The sequence below is a fragment of the Spinacia oleracea genome, chromosome 2 (genome assembly GCF_020520425.1).
Source record: "Spinacia oleracea cultivar Varoflay chromosome 2, BTI_SOV_V1, whole genome shotgun sequence".
NCBI classification, from domain to species: domain Eukaryota; kingdom Viridiplantae; phylum Streptophyta; class Magnoliopsida; order Caryophyllales; family Amaranthaceae; genus Spinacia; species Spinacia oleracea.
This window is the reverse complement of record NC_079488.1, coordinates 111,416,927-111,433,517: the sequence shown is the minus strand read 5'-3', so window position 1 is coordinate 111,433,517 and position 16,591 is coordinate 111,416,927. Positions and strand designations below refer to the sequence as shown.

At 34.6% G+C, this 16,591-nt stretch overlaps 2 protein-coding genes and 3 non-coding genes across 6 annotated transcripts; 1 reads left to right on the top strand and 4 right to left on the bottom strand.

The window, feature by feature from the left end:
• The first annotated feature begins 680 nt into the window (after nucleotides 1-680).
• On the top strand, nucleotides 681-5,495 carry LOC110776201 (5'-adenylylsulfate reductase-like 4). Its single transcript, XM_021980779.2, has 4 exons — nucleotides 681-1,367; nucleotides 3,639-3,826; nucleotides 3,906-4,030; nucleotides 4,758-5,495. The coding sequence occupies exons 1-4, from the start codon at nucleotides 1,188-1,190 to the stop codon at nucleotides 5,216-5,218; spliced, it is 954 nt and encodes a 317-aa protein (XP_021836471.1). The 5' UTR covers nucleotides 681-1,187; the 3' UTR covers nucleotides 5,219-5,495.
• A 1,136-nt stretch (nucleotides 5,496-6,631) lies between these two features.
• LOC110776288 (uncharacterized) lies at nucleotides 6,632-15,688 on the bottom strand. 2 transcript variants are annotated; one of them, XM_021980927.2, is made up of 9 exons: nucleotides 10,003-15,688; nucleotides 9,897-9,924; nucleotides 9,699-9,758; nucleotides 9,343-9,589; nucleotides 8,354-8,506; nucleotides 8,060-8,165; nucleotides 7,825-7,939; nucleotides 7,000-7,069; nucleotides 6,632-6,905 (listed from the first exon to the last, which is right to left on the bottom strand). In XM_021980927.2, the coding sequence occupies exons 3-8, from the start codon at nucleotides 9,744-9,746 to the stop codon at nucleotides 7,025-7,027; spliced, it is 714 nt and encodes a 237-aa protein (XP_021836619.1). In that variant the 5' UTR covers nucleotides 9,747-9,758; nucleotides 9,897-9,924; nucleotides 10,003-15,688; the 3' UTR covers nucleotides 6,632-6,905; nucleotides 7,000-7,024. The 2 variants fall into 2 exon arrangements, with proteins under 2 accessions (XP_021836619.1, XP_021836553.1); XM_021980861.2 differs by lacking the exon at nucleotides 9,897-9,924 and having other exon boundaries at nucleotides 10,003-15,685.
• On the bottom strand, nucleotides 13,907-13,999 carry LOC130468424 (small nucleolar RNA snoR145). The gene has a single exon (XR_008928813.1). It is a non-coding gene; the product is annotated as a small nucleolar RNA snoR145 (small nucleolar RNA).
• Nucleotides 14,504-14,597, bottom strand: LOC130468204 (small nucleolar RNA SNORD24). Its single transcript, XR_008928624.1, has one exon. It is a non-coding gene; the product is annotated as a small nucleolar RNA SNORD24 (small nucleolar RNA).
• On the bottom strand, nucleotides 15,110-15,199 carry LOC130468377 (small nucleolar RNA Z107/R87). Its single transcript, XR_008928765.1, has one exon. It is a non-coding gene; the product is annotated as a small nucleolar RNA Z107/R87 (small nucleolar RNA).
• Nucleotides 15,689-16,591: the final 903 nt, after the last annotated feature.

Sequence of the window (16,591 nt, the reverse complement as noted above, 5' to 3'; positions counted from 1 at the left end):
AGTATAGATATAGAATAGAGATTTTGAAAATTATAACTATTATTAATACGAAGTATTATTTTCAATCAAGGCCCACTTTTGTCTAGGCCCAATCCTCCTCATTCAGAAGTTATTAGCATTGTGGGTCATATTACACTTTGGCCAGCTCAATTCTTGGTGTGATTCAAACTGGTCCTTCTTAGTTCTTAGGGGTGTTTCGGGTTCATTCGGATCGGGTTAAATCGGATATTGGGTTTAATTGGGTCAGATCAATTGCAGTTGTTATCGAGTAAAATTGGATTTCGGATTGCCATCGGGTCGGATACGGGTTCGTTTCGGTTAAAACTAGTCGGATACTAATTGGATTACGGGTCTCCTCGAGTTGTTAGTGGATCGGGTTCGGGTCTTTGATTGACGGGTCGAATTTCGGGTCAATGTCGGATCGGTTTCAAGAGCCTCTACTTCTCAGATATATTCGGTTCGGATGTCGGTCGGTTTCTCGGATCGAGTCACCTTTTGACAGCCTTAGTCCTTCTTATGATGATCCGTTTGGGCCAGGCCCATGTAACTGGATGGACTACATTTCAGACTCGTTTGGGCCAGGCCCTGGCCCAAGTAATATTTTTCATTTTAGGCACCGAAAGAAGAAGAAAAATAAAAATAAAAATAAAAATAAAAGTCAGCTAGGGAGACTTTGGGTAATTACTCCAAAGTTTAGTAGTAGGTCATACAACTCGAGTATCCAGAGGAGAGAGAAAAGGATGACAGAGATTTAGAACCATTGTGAGCCAAACAAGCCAATTACCCTCCATTTTCCAAAAATCCCCATAATTTATATTCCCAGAATACCAAATCTTTCGTTACCAAAAAGGATATTTTGGTTTTGTTGGAATAATTTTGCTGTTATCCTATTTTCTAACAATTTCCTCCATTAAATTCTTCTTCTCAATCTCCTTTTTTCTTTATTTTCTTTTTCAATTTCCCTTCTTCATTTTCTGGGTTCACGAACCCTAACCCTTCAATCTTCCATTCTTCCTTTAATTCCCGTCTTTTTGTTAATTTTAATTTTCTGGGTATTGATTTTTGATTAATTAGAGAATAAATATATTTTGAAATTAGAGAATAAATAAATTTCGAAATTAGGGTTTTAATTTTTTGGGGGAAATCAAAATTAGGGATTTAGAAAGGGCTGAATGATCAATTAAAGGATGAAGAGGTTTTGGGGTGTTTTTGTAGTTGTATTGGTGTTCGGCGGCATAATTTACGGCGACTCGGCTAGGGTTTCTGAGCTGGGTTATTGCCCTGCCGCTTCGATTACTGATGCGATCTTAGGGTTTCCTGATTCCATTTGCGATCTTCGTCATTCCTACAATATTGCTGTTATTGAGGTAATTTTAATTTCCACCTACCACCATTTTTATCCTAAATCTTGTTAACCTGTAATTATATGATTTCGTTCCTTTTAATTTCTTTAATTTGGGGTTATTCTCTTTGTCGCAAAATTGACTGTGAATGATTATTTTCTTCCACTTAGTAGATATTAGGTTGACTACTTGATTGGTGATATGGGTTTTTTGTGCAAGTGACGAAGGCCTCTTTTTTGGTGATGGTTATCTAAGTTATGTGAGTAGCTCGATCCAAAGTATACAGATGAAATGAAGTGTTTGAACTTTGAAGTGTAGCGAATCAATATGGAATCTGTTGGAAATATGTCTATGCTTAAATTATATTCCAGCATATGTTAAGTTTTGAAATATTTCACCTTTTCTTCGTTGTAGGATTTGTCTGCAATTTTATTAGTGTAGTCTTTTGCTTTGACATTTAAGGTAGATTCAAGATTAGAACGTTTAGAGAAGCTTTTTTTCTTGTCTTTATGTATTCACTAAAGCGTGGAGCAAATGAGCTCAGCTGTGGTGTTAGTTTACGTTTGAATTTGATTTGGTGAACTTTTGTCTATTAAGATTAATGGTGGTAGGTGTAAAATGGCTGTATTCACCTGGATAGAGTTTGAACAAAATAAGAAAAGATGAGGTATCTCCTACTCTCTTTTAAGCTACAAAGTGTAATGGTGTTTGTTTTGGAACGAGGGAGATTCAGTAAATGCTGTTACATACATAAGAGTACAAAGGAATCATCACATATGTCATCTTATCATGATGTGATAGACTATACTTGGGCAATTGTTATCATACAGTGTATGTGTTTTTGACAAGAATACTTGGAGATAATAATTGACATTTTGATTTAGGAAATTTTCTCAAGGATGGCTTGGTTGTGCCTTTTAGTTCTGTGCATATGCACTATGATGGTGGAATTCCTCATTATCTTCTATTTGCAGTCTATTTTACTGTTTACTTGTATACCTTTGATTTGAGTGGGAAACTTGGATATTTTTGTCAAACTTTAAATCAAAGTAGGTTACCTGGACTTCCATTCTGCACTTCTGCATTTCTATTTCTGTTATGAAAATCTGTAAGAATTAATTTTTTTTATTCCTAAATGTTGCTACTATATCCGGAATATTGGATGTGCCCTTAATTTTCTGAGTACTGAATGAAATACACTGCCTAGGTTACTTCTCGCTTGAATGTCTGGTTATGACGGTCTCTGTACTGATTTTAGTGCATGAGTTAGATCTTATTGCTTGCATCTGTACTCTGTAGTCTGATTTCTTGCTGAATTATATCTTCTTTATACTTTCTTTTATGTAGTACAAGTGTACAACCCTCTTTGCTACAGTTTGGCTTCCTTTGCCACGTTTACTATGTGTTTCTTTAAATGACAATAGTATGTTGATTATGTCTTTTTTATAGTTGCTTTTAAGCAGTAAAACCCTCCTTGCTACTCTATCTTGTTTTGACCTGCTTGCACTTGTATGTTGTATACGTTAATGTTGATTCATTCGTTCATGTAATCATCTGTTTTGAGTTCAATTGTTTCTCTTCTACAAGGTTAATCTAGTCCCGAAATTGTTCTCTGTCATTAACAGTTAATTTTCCTCCTCCTCTCAGCATCCTTGGCTGGTATTATTTTTAAATGATTGGCTGGTGAATTAGATATACCTTTATACTTTTAGAAGTTTATTCCATCTGAATACTAGCAGATGTAGGTTTTGGGTCTAAGTTGCTGAACCTCTTTTACCAACATAAAATACCTAGCGATACCATTTCTCAAGTGTTTCTTACATATAGAGCTGGGCACAGGCCATATGGGCCCACATGCCTGGCCAAGGAAAAGATTTTCATGAAGGGCCCGTGCATAATCCGTCCCATATGTCTGCCCCCCTTGAGATTTTTTTAGTTTTTTTTTTCTTGGTTAACATTTAATCAAGCCAGGTCGTCGAGCTCCTGCCAAAATTTGAAAATGTGTCTATGCCCGGCCGACAGCTAACCTGCATGCTTCTTGTTGTGCTGAGGACCAATCTCATGTTGGAATGGCTCATGCCTAGCTCTACTTACAAGGCTTTTGTCTATGGCTGAGTATGAATAGTGCCAGGTGCTTGTAGCTTAACCCTTGCATAGAAACAAACTGAAAATAGGTGGTTTGAAACTTAACTGAAGAAAGTACTTTGATAGCCAATTCAGGAGCTTATGTGGAGCTTTTTCCTTTTTGTTACTTTTCAACTAAATCTAATCATTTGCTTACTTTAAATTTTCAAGGGAGATGAAGCATCATTGCAAAGAGCGCTGCATTTGGTGTACAGCCTCAACCAGGACTATGTAGCTGTTCTGTTTTATGCTTCATGGTGCCAGTTCTCAAGGAACTTCAGACCAAGCTATTCAACTCTGTCTTCCTTATATCCATCTATTCCTCATTTTGCAATCGAAGAATCGGCAATCAGACCAAGGTTTGGAATTAACCCCTTTTTATTTATATAATTCCGAACTTAGTTTTCAACATGTGTAACAATGATTACTGTTGTGCAGCATACTGTCAAAATATGGAGTTCATGGCTTTCCTACTCTTTTTCTTCTGAATTCTACCGTGCGCGTTCGTTATCGTGGTTCTCGTAGTCTTGGTTCCCTTGTTGCTTTCTATAGTGATGTCACTGGTAATGTTTCTTTTCCAAGGCTATTAAATTTCCCACCTGGCAATTTTACTAAACTAACTGTCCTCTCAGGATTCAGGTTCTAATGTTGCATTTACTTCTTCTTTTGTAACAAACTTTGAATTTGTTTGTGCGGGATTCACTTTCACAAATGTCCTCAAATCCCCTGTTTTGTGTGGTGTGCAAGATCTGGTATTTGGAAGAGGATTAGTACTCGTCCTGTCACAATGAAAGTCCAAACTACACTCATACAGTCATACACATTACTTGACATTTTTTGAAAGAACAGAAAGCAAAAAGGGTAAACATAGACATTTTTTGAACATATAGTTGTCCTTTAGTTGGTAGGCTAGTGAAGAAATAGTGAAGGTAAAACTGGAGTAAAGGCTTCATAGTTCTAAATACTCCCTCCGTCCCTTATTATTTGCCCATGAAGCAAATATGCTTTATTAAGAAATGGGCGAGTGAAATTGAGAAAGTGCAGATGTATTTTACGTGAGAGTAAAGTTGTGGTCTCACGAGCATTTATAGTAAAGGGACAATCTTTTGGGGACATAAATAGCACATAAATAGCAAAAGGGGCAAACAAATAGGGACAGAGGGAGTATTGGTTGGCATCATTTTGTGTTCGTTTTTGCAAAGACTTATGTATGGATATAGTCGTATATGTATATCTGAGGTAGTACTTACATCTGATCGAGTCTTCATAAACTATTGTACATCATTGCAGGCATAAAAAGTGACCCTAGAGATAGGTTACCACTTGAGAAAATCGAAGATTTATCTAAACGTGCAAGCAACGACAACATTGAGCCAGAAAATTGCCCGTTCTCTTGGGCAAGATCTCCAGAGAACCTTCTTCGACAAGAAACCTATTTGGCTTTAGCCACCACATTTGTGCTCCTGAGGTTGCTGTACCTCATCTTCCCGTGTCTACTTGAGTTTTCCCGTTCTACTTGGAGGAGTTACGTACAACATGTGAGAATAAGGCCGTTATGGGAGCACCCTATGCGTTACCTTAACAAAACAAAACAGTTGTTCAATTTTGTGAAAGATCCTTGTAAGGGAACCAACTTTCAAGGTGGTGCTATAAACGCGAGGGCATGGGCATCAAAGTCGCTAGCTTCTGCAGTTGCAATTGGTGACGCGAGTACCAGCCGAGGTGGTGGGACGATCAGTGGTAGTCAATAACGTGGTATTTTGATTTTGATTTCTCAGTTTTTTTTTCTTTTTAAATTTGTATTTTGATGATTCCTCTAGTGGTTCAACAAAGCATAGTAACCAACCTTTGAGGGTGATGGGAGTTGTTGTTTGGGAGATTTCTCATTGAAAGATGTAGGAAGTCTTCTTCTTTTTCCGTGTTCCATTGTAATGAATGACGTAATCGGAGATCGGGGATAAGAAGTGGCATAATACCCCCATATGTGAATAGTTCAACACAGAATATTAAGAGTGTCAATTTCTTGTATTATGTATCTCCAATTTTTTCTTTTTGAGTTGCTACTATTGTAAGTAGTTGGCGCTTTTGATGGTTATCTTGCATGAACTCTTCATAGAAATGTAAGGAGCCGACGTTATGCTCATAACTCTTTGATACCGTAAAATATGGAGGAAGTTAATCATGTAGGAAGAGTTATTCCATCTAAATAGGGTTACAAAAGAGTCGAGTTGATCAGAGTTTTATCTTATTCGAGCTATGCCTGATAAGAATTTTCATTGTTCGTCATGCACTCGAGTTAGACCTAGCTTTGTTCGTTAAGCATCCGTATGTCTAATGTCTCTTGCTTGAGCTAAACGAGCTTTATTCGAGCTTTGAAATTGTCAAATTGATTTAATTATGTAATCAAGGAAAAACGCAACAAAATATATGAATATCACTGAAATATTCTAATGGGATATTAATATTACACTATATTACTGATTCACTTCCATTTTATACATTTGTTGACTTGTTTGGTCATGTTTTTATAATATAAGAAACTTGTATTCTATTCCATAATGAAATTAACTTTTCCAACTTCAACAAGTTATAAACGAGTAGATAATGAGCTGTAAACGAGTGCTCGGGAACATTAATGAGCCGAATGTGATAATGTTGACCTCGGCTCGTTTACTTATCGAGCCTAGAATTTTTGTTCAAGCTCGGTCATTACTTAATGAACGAGCATTGACCAAATTTTTACATTAACTGTTTGTGAACATATAAGCTCATTTGCAACCCTGCTTCTAAATAATCAACTATACGACCAGAAGTCCAGAACACCCTAACCTCAGCTTGACTCTGTTTTTCCACCCGTCGTAGCCACGGTCACAACAGCTTTACATTGTCACCAGTAACTACAACTAACTGAGGTGCACAACCTCTGCCTTTTCACGTGCAACCACCCGAATCACGCTGGTCTACGCCATCCTTGCTGTTTGGAGTGCAACTTGCACGGCGCAAACCAGTATGTCTAATCCAGACTGATTGCAAGTAGTTTTAGATGCAGTAAACATAAAACTGCAGCTTGCTTATCTCAAATTTGCCAATTTCTTGAAAAGAACTATCTGACCTTTCGGAATTCGTATGCAACATAGAAGTGTGTAAAATTGGAACGAGAAAAATGCATAAATTAGCAACTCTTCATTAAACCTACAGGCCACAACATTCACACGGACAAGGGTACATGGCTAAGGAGAAGATTACGTAGTAAATCAATTTTAAGACTGAAGTCTAAGAAACTCTCTAAATACAGGAGTGCCCCATCACAAAAGATCTGGTTTTTTTCATACTCAACAAAAATTTGCAGCATTTCATCTAGTACCTGTCTATTTTAGCATGTAATAAGGCGCATATCAGTCTCCAATAAAGTCTCTTCCAAAAGGATGTAAATGGGGACTGCATAAAGAAGGAAAGTGTGTAAACAAGAGCTGAAAAGGTAAAGAACACAAAATAGGAAGTACAGTTAACAAAAAAAGGTAACGTTAGCTACCTTTTAATGTTATCTTGTAAGTTCTCTAATCATCATCAACTTCAACGGTCCTAAGATCCTTATTCACAATCTAATATCAAAGAAAACAATATTTGTCATGCAGGGTGTAAAACATAATGCGGCAATGGCACAACTAAAGTGATCAAGGGTACAAGAAGTTGGATATCAAACCATCAGTTTTGAAATTGTAATAAGCAAACTAAAAAAAAGGGTACAATCCTGCATCTTATACTACAAAAACAGATGCCGTGCCAAGATAGCCACATATCATAATTACATATAGGACAATACCAAACGGATCAAAATGATGAAACAAAAAGAAGATTCTTGATCCTAATAAAGATCAAAGTAAAGCCAGAAGAGGTTAAGGTCCCGTTTGGTTTGATTTCCATGAAAATAAAAATTCAATGAAAAACACAATTTCAAACCTAGTTTTTCTTTGTTTGGTTCATTACAAGAAAAATAATAGAAAAAGGAAAAGGGGAGAAGATGGGTGAAGATTGATGAAAAAAGGAAGATGGAGGTACGGAGGAAAGATGGAAAAGTAGTTTCCCTTCCTTTCGAATGGTAAATGTTTTTCCACTTTGAGAGAATTATGGAAAATTGTTTTCCATCCCTTGCTGAACCAAATAACGTAAACGGAGTCAAGAAGGGGAAAATTGCTTTCCATGAAAATATTTTACACCCTACTAAACTGATCCTAGAACGAAGAGGATCCTGTTAATTTCACTGGGTGATGCTAGTAGAGATCCGAGAAAAAAAGGTGGAACAGAACCTTTAAAATAGACCAAGAAAACTTTGAAGTGTAAGTCAACTAGGGTGTACCTGTGTTATGTAGTCTTTAATTTGCTGGTTAACTTCACCATCTAATGCTCTCTCAGCGAGCTCATACATAATAGTGTTTCCTTCAGGACCGCTAACTTTATCCTTTTGAAGATACCTGCACAAATGAATATATAATGATAAAATTAAAAAAAAAAAGTAAAGAACTTCAACAATCAACACCCTACTTAAACGAATTAACACATTTTCCTTTTTCCAGAATTGAGCAAATACGAACCTCTGCTGTACAAGTGCCTCCAATGAGAGCTTGACATTTCCGAGGACTGGATGATTTTCATCAGTTTCTAGCAATCCCATTCGTCTCATGTGATGCCACAAATCCTCTGAAAAATTAAAGTTCCCGAAATAAAAAGGCTGTAGTCAAACAAAAATAAAAATGGGAGAGATAAATCTAACAGTTAAAGGATCTGAAGTTTGTGTGAAAATTTTGGATAGCCATGCCACATTTTCCAGCATCCTCATCACAAACATAATAATGCAGAGAGCTTGAATGGTGTAAACAATGGCGTACCTTCTGAAATTTTGTTTCCAGCAAGGAACACAATACTAACAACAACGAACGTGAACCCTGTAAGGTGTGACGCATTGATATCCTCAACATACTTATGATATATATTTGCAGGCAGTTGACTTATGACTATATATGACCTCTGATCAGCAGAACCTTTAAACAGGAAAGAGATCTATTTAGTAAAAGCACCTCGAAAGAGTAAGATGATAATTTTTGTTGCTAAATCTACAAATTTCACTTAAAACTACAAGTTTCCACCACACAAAAAAATTACAGAAGGGGCATTTACAATAAGATCAATAGATCATTCTCCGAAATCAAACACATAAATCAATAACTATTAAACACCAAATTACTCCCATCTTTTACTAAACTACTACAATTGATCAATTGTCTGGCTAAGTAGTTCAAAAATCATCCTTTTTTATATGGAACTGAAAAATAGACTTATTTTGCTAAATCTACAAATTTCACTTAAAACTACAAGTTTCCACCACACAAAAATACAGAAGGGCATTCACAATAGATCGATAGATCATTTTCCGAAATCAAACACATAAATCAATAACTATTAAACACCAAATTACTCCTATCTTTTACTAAACTACTAAGTACAATTGATCAATTCTCTGGCTAACTAGTTCAATAATCATCCTTTCTGACATGGGACTGAAAAATCGACTTATTTTGTCTGAATTAAATTCTGTTGCTAAATCTATGAATTTCACTTAAAACTACAAGTTTCCACCACACAAAAATACAGAAGGGGCATTTACAATAGATCAATAGATCATTCTCCAAAATCAAACACAGAAATCAAAGACAAATAAACACCAAATTACTCCTATCTTTTACTCAACTACTAAGTACAATTGATCAATTCTCTGGCTAACTAGTTTAAAATCATCCTTTCTGATATGAAACTGTAAAATTCACTAGAAATATTAACACTAAAGAACAACTTAAACGAAAGGTATAGCAAAACTCACTCTGTTGGGAAAAGCGAGTCTGTTTTTTAGCGGAAGTACGAGAACGCTGAAGCTCCTTTAAATCATAACCAAAAACACCTGCAAGCTTCTCTTTCGCCTTCTCAATCACGGCAGCAGGAAGGGCCCGCTGACGGTAATTCTTACTAACGATTTGTGTAAGCTCCTCTCTTTTGATCGGGCATCCTGAGCTTTGGTGAGTTTTAAACAATATGTAACGAATTACATCAGCTACAAGTCGGTCTTTCTCCTACAGAAATCCCCCAAATTGCAAAATAAATTAATTACCAATTACCAATTAAATTGAATTGAATTGCTAGTTCATGGAAAGCAAAGGGATGAGTAAAAATTAAAAAAACCTGATCTGATATATCAAACTGCGAAAGATCTTCGGCGCCAGTATTCATTCCTGAAGCGAACTAATTAAAACAACAATTAACCTAAGTTATTAAGTAATCAAACCCTAGAAAATGTGATTTATCTATAAAAGAGACTAAAATTTAAAGGATTTGATTGAAATTCAATACATGGAATCAAAGTAACTGTCAATTTCAAACCTTTGAGAGATAGATTAAATAATTACACCTGGAAAAACATAATCAATGAGCTAATAGATTGAAATTAACGAAATTGCGTGATCAAAGAGATAGAAAATGGACATACCAGATCAGTGGCTCGTCGGAAGTTCGATTGAAAATGTGGAGGTTAGGGTTTTTGGGAAACGGAAATTAGGATGATAGAATGAACCGTTCTCTAAGTTTCGCGCCTTTTTGCTGATGAGAGTGTACACTTGTTTCAAGGGAGAGCCTACTAAACTCTGAATAATCGGATTTAATAAATGATGGACCGATTGAGTATATAAAAAAGTTCGGAAATTAGTGTTGCTTGATTTTGCGTACATAAAAAAGTGAGTTAAACCTCGTAATTGGGGTTTAAGTTTTACAAAAAATCACCAATTGAGACCTTATTTTTTTTGGTCAATAGTTGAGACCTCATCTTACTTTTTTAGCCAAAGTTAACTATGGTGGTTAAAAAAATGTTAAGTCCTTGGGTTAAAAAATAAGAAATATAATAATAACATTTTATTTTTGCAAAAATACAAAACTAATTTAATTATTTAATTGTTTTTCTTACACCTCCAAATCTCCAATATCCCCCTCTTGAACAAACATCATCTGAAACTACCAACACCACATTAATTTCTATTTTCTTTCTTAATGGAGTTCGTCCATTATAGATTTATAGTTCACAGTTCAACGATAAATTGATAAAAAAAAATGTTAAGTAACTAATTTCGAATATTTACATAATTTTACTTCGAAACCAAAAAAAAAAATGTTCCCTTGAATGTTTTAACATAGAGCTATAAAATGGGCCATGTCAAGGGCGGCTCCGGTCCAAACTTAATGAAATTGGTCTGTTCTTCGGGTCATAAACAAGTCATATTTAGTCAGTTCAAGTAACCTATTTAGCATAGCCCAACCCGTCCCAACCCATGTTTTTTTTTAAAAGAAAATGAGTATACGAGTCACATCCTAAAAATACTTCGTATTCTGTATCAATCTGTCGTACTTCTCACTGTATGTCACCCCTTTAAAAGGCATCTTCATTTGAAACAATGGTCGAACCTCATTTTACTTTCAATCAATTTATAAAGTATGCAAAACTTCACGAAGTAAACATAAAAAATCAAACAATAACAAATCGATCAAAATCAACACAAAACAATAAAATTTAGCAACATTAATATCATACAAAATCACAAAATTAACCAATTCAATCATTAATCTCACAAAAAATCACATTTTTTTTTTGAGGGGAACAAAAAATCACAAAATTAACAAGTATGTAGTACCAATTAACTCAAATCTAAAGACGAACAAAATAAACCCAATAAAACCCCTAAAACAATTGGCATGTGCAAGAATCTAACCTTATAATTTATTTTTGATTTATTTTATTAGTTTGAATAGTCAACCTTGAGTTAGAGGTGAGTTAAACTACCAAAAATCTAACCTTAGGTCTTAATTATTGACAAAAAAAAAGTGAGGTCCCAATTGATGATTTATTGCAAAACTTAGACCCCAATAATGGACTTAACTTATAAAAAAGTACTCCGATTTGAAAAGTGGAAGTTAGCAGTCTGAAAGTCAATTAGTTTGAAAACACATGAGAAATTGCACTTATAAATTTTGTTAGCTACATAATGGAGGAAGTCGCATAACAGTATTCCCCAAGGTAGTATGAAATTCTTGTGGGAAGTTTTAGTTCTCATGATTAGCCAAACGATTTATTAGAGTTCCTTAAACAATAGAATTGTATGAAGTGACTAACTTTCTAGAAAATATCTTAGGGTTTGCGCATGTTCCTATATATTGTCCCATATTTTAGGATGTGGCATAATCTGATATGTTTTTTTTGTTGTAGAGAGAGCCACAAAGGGCAAGGCAACAAATGATGTAGACGGGATTCGATCTCCTGTCTTGGGTACCACCCTCTCAAGATTTTACCAACTAAGTTAAAAAAGTAATAGGAGCCGATATCATGTGCAAGATTACACAAGATTCACATTGAAAATCATCTCAAACATATTTTCAATAGGGTTTCTAGAGAGTTTGAGAGAGTTTTTCACCAAATTAAATGTTCAACTTGAATTCAACTTCTATTGAAATTCAAACATATTTTCAATGGTGTACATTTATGTACTTTCTCTTGTCACTCAATTTCCACACTACTTGACAGAGTTGACACGTGTTCTTCCCTTGCTGCTCAAATTATAGTTGCTGATTTTTTGATTATTTGTTGTTAATTTCCATGAATTAATTTGCACTTGCCTAAGTCACAACGATAATTTTCTATGTTCAAACAATATCAGTGAAATTTGCATAAATGAAATGGAATTTGTATTGTCTTCTCCTAACAATAAAATTAAGTTTATGCATTTCTGTTATACAGTGTTTGCATAAGTTTTTACATGCCTTGGCCTTACCCTTATCAAATAATAGATTAGTATTCAAAGTTACTTGAATGAAGCTAACCAATTACAAAAGTATAGGTTAAATAGACATGTAGTCATATAATTTTCAATAACATCTCCAACATATGACAAAAATATTATGCGTATATTCTCTATCAATCAATAACATGTAGTCATATAGTGCCCCTAGTTGATTTAAACCCCAACTTTTTGCTTAGAAGGTGAAATCTTCTCTACTAGATCAAGACATTGTTTGGTATTCTGGAAGTCACTTTTTTTTAATAAATAAGATGAAGGAACCATACTGAACTAAACCTAGCACATGTTAACCACTCCAACTTACAGATCTTCGTTTGAGTCACTCTCAAACATTTTGTTTGCTGATGAGGCTCGACCTATAACCTCCAAGTCACAAGATGAGTTTCCCACCAACTTATAATCTTATATCGGTTATTCTTGAAATCACTTGCAAGTGGGAACACATTGGCAAAATTGATGGTCAGAATACATTGTAGTTATAGTTGCCCATACGAAAAAAGTGATGTGGTCCTGTTAAGGGGGAACCGGGACCGGATAACACCGGAATGAGACTGTTCTAACCAAATGGAATAAGAACAAATGAACAGTCACTAGTGGCTGTCACATTTTGAGCCTAAAATTAAATGAACTCATAAAAGTTAATGTAATTTGGTGAACTTGGTAATTTTGTGAACAAATGAACTCCGTTTTATAAAAGGTAATTTTGTGTTCAAGTCATAACGGCTTCGATTGTGCTTAAATTCGTGTTCATGTTACATCGATTTCAATTCAAAGTAAATTTGATTAATGTTAAAAAAAATTCAATTAAGGGTAAATTTGTGTCATGTAATATCGGTTTCAACTTCGGGTAAAATTCATGTTCATTTCACATCTGTTTCAATTGTGATTAATTTGTGTTCCTGTCGTACCGGGTTGTGTCATTCAAAGTACTCATGTCATACCAATTACCAGATTGTGCCACACAAATGAATTTAATGGTCTATACTTGTGTTCATCAAATCTATCTTACTCATGTCATATCAGTTTCAATTGTTTAATTGTTGTGTTCATCAAATCTTTCTCACCAATCTCATTGTCATGTATCCAAAATAATTATAGTTTATATTCAGAATAAAGTTAAAATTTAGCCGAGGGTTCGAGATGATCCAAACAGTAAACATCTGGACATCTTAGAGCATCAATTGTAGAGCTAGCTCTTACTTCCCCACTCTTAATCTCTCTCTTCATACACCTCATCACCATCTTTTAATAAGAGTTACCTACCAAAAAACTCAAGAAATACACTATCTCTTATTTACTCCCTCTTAAATATCTTTTACATATTTTTTTTCAAAAAAAAAAATCAAAAATGTCAAAAAGCTAGAACAACCACTTATTAATCCTCCACATCACCTCCCCTCTTATTTCTAAGAGCTACCTCTTATTTAGAGGATGTCTAAATCAACCTCTAAATAAGAGGAAGCTAAGAGTTAGCTCTTATTTATTAAGAGCTATCTCTTATATTTTCTCTCTCGTTAAGAGGGGGTTAAGAGCTATCTATAATTGATGCTCTAATATTTCAGCAATTCATATGCGAAGGTTAAACATTGTGTTAGAGAGGTCTCAATTATAGAGTTCCTCACCTCCCTGCTGGGACCTTCGCCGTTTACATTAATTATAGACCTGATTAAAGGCGGGCCAAGCCAGATACGGTTCACGAAAAACAAATTTTGTCCATTAGACGGGCCAAATGTTTCTGCCCAAAATCCGCAATTTTTGGCCAAATATTAGAGTGTTTTTCGAGCCATTTTAAGTCCATATTAATTTTATAACTAAGGGCTCGTTCGGTACCAAAAAACTGAAACCACAAAAAGTAGTTTCTGATTTTTTGTTGTCAACTTTAAAAATTAAAGTGATTATAGTAGATATAACTATATTTTAGTTGATAATTCAATCTAAATCATATGACTTACAAAACCAAAACTGACAATCATACTGAACGTGTCCTAAAATTTCCAATTTCAGGTTGCCCAAAACCACCCAAATTTTAAAATTGGGCCAAGTCGGGCCTAATTTTTACCAAAAGCACACTATTAAGGTTGGGCCAGTAGTTCGGGCTCATGATGACCCAATCTAATTAATTAACAATCCCCTAGAAATAAAATTTATGACCTCAGAGATCTTGGTGGATAAATAAATCATCAAATGACATTTCTATAGAAATCTCATCAAGAGTAACAAATATTATCATACATCACTAGTCAGTAGTCACCATTTTTAAAACTTCAATTTTAAAAAAAATAAGATAAAACATCAATATTTGTATAATTTGATGGAATAGCATAATGTATCAGGAAAGATGTTCTAATCAATTTTTTCACTGAATTAACTGTGAAAAAACATCAGTGGGAATCCGTCTTTAATGGTCATCATTTATCATTATGCAACATTTCAATGGTAAAATTGAAGTAAATTAACAAGATATAACCATCTACCTTGAGATTAATTATTTAATTAACAACCAATTTTTCAATATGTTTGATTAACCATCAATTTTATTATTTAGGTTCGCAATTAGCATTTTTAATGAGCTCCTGAATAAGAAACCCAGATAAAACCAAAGTCAGTTAAATGAGTGCTTAATTTTTGTTCAAATAACAAAACTCATTCCTCAATTCGCACTTTTTTAAATTAAAATTTCTTACTTCAATATAGAAAATTTCAACATTTTATAACAGAAAAGCTTAATTTGATTTGAGAATTTAAAAAAATGAGGATCGCTCAGATTAGAAATATCGACACACACAGGATGAACCTGTTTTCCGGTCTGTTGAGCTTGATTTTTCAACAGTCATCACTGCGATCAACCATTATTAATCAAACCATTATAGATCTTTACAATTGATTTAAACAATTTACAAAACAGAGGCCATCCAAAATGAAGTAAAACATCAAATTTGAATATAAAAAACCCTCACAATTTGGGGGAAATTAATTTATGCCTCCAGAACAAAGCATTACAAGAAATCGATCCGAAGATCTCACGCCTTGCAGCCGAAAGGGGAGGCATTGCATTCCTAATCTTTATTATTAAGAAAGGATGAAGAATTGAAGGTTGAGGAAATGAGGAGAGAGAAAACTTCACTTACCAGTTGTTAGCTGAGAAATGCAATGAAGATTGATGTGGGAACTGGATTTTATAGAGTGGCTTAAACCCTAAAAATCTTGTTTCAGCAAATTTTTTAGGGTTTATGATGGATTGGTGGGTTATTACAGAAAGCCCATACCCATTTACATTGTTAGGGCTATGAAGGGGATAGAGGAAAAGTGTGCAAAAAAACTAGCAATGTATTTTTGGGTGAATAAGAAAAATTAGCACCTTTACATGTAGTTTTGAGTTGTTCCTAGAGAATGTGTACTCCGTAAAATACTCAAAATTGAACCCAAAGGGTGGATCAAGTTAAATGTGTCTTTAGTTCTTTACTGATGCATGTACCTTGTTGCAGGTTAGTATCATTGCGTGTTATCTCCTCTGCTTCAAGTTAATATCATTGCGTGCAATTTATCAATTTAAATGAAGTTGTGAACCCTTTCGCCCCCTAAACCTCATTTGGTGATTAGGCTAATTATTGAAGAAAGGCCGATGAGCCACAAGAATGAAGCCCAATCTAGCTCTTAGAATTATACTTCCTCCGTCTTTTAATACTCGCAACGTTTGGACTTTTGCCACTATTCATATAATCTACTTTGACTATTCTTAGTCTTTTTATATAAGATAAAACATAGTCATGTGGGAACTTGTTAGATTCGTCTCAATGTGTATTTTCAAAATATCAACTTTTTATACTTTTTGCATAAAGAGAATTTAAGATATAAATGATTAAAATTGTGCATTGGCATGCGTGAAACTAACAAACGTTGCGAGTATTAAAAGACGGAGGAAGTATGTAATTCACTGCATGTGATCATGTCATAGGCTAGTCGTTTTGTCAGCTACTTCAGTACATTGTGGCAACATGTGACTTGTCCTAGCTGTCACATTTCGTGTCATTCTTCATTGGTTTGATGTATATATAGGGCTCTATATAAAGTCTCGCTTAGCCCCTCTTTAGGGCAAGCCACAGTGAATGAAATCTGGATTGAATCACTCTCATTTTCTCTTATGTTTTAATGACTCAAATGTTTTCACTAATACATGATAATGTACTTTTGTTATACTTTTTAGTCTATGCAATCTCGATTGTACGCAAACTTGGA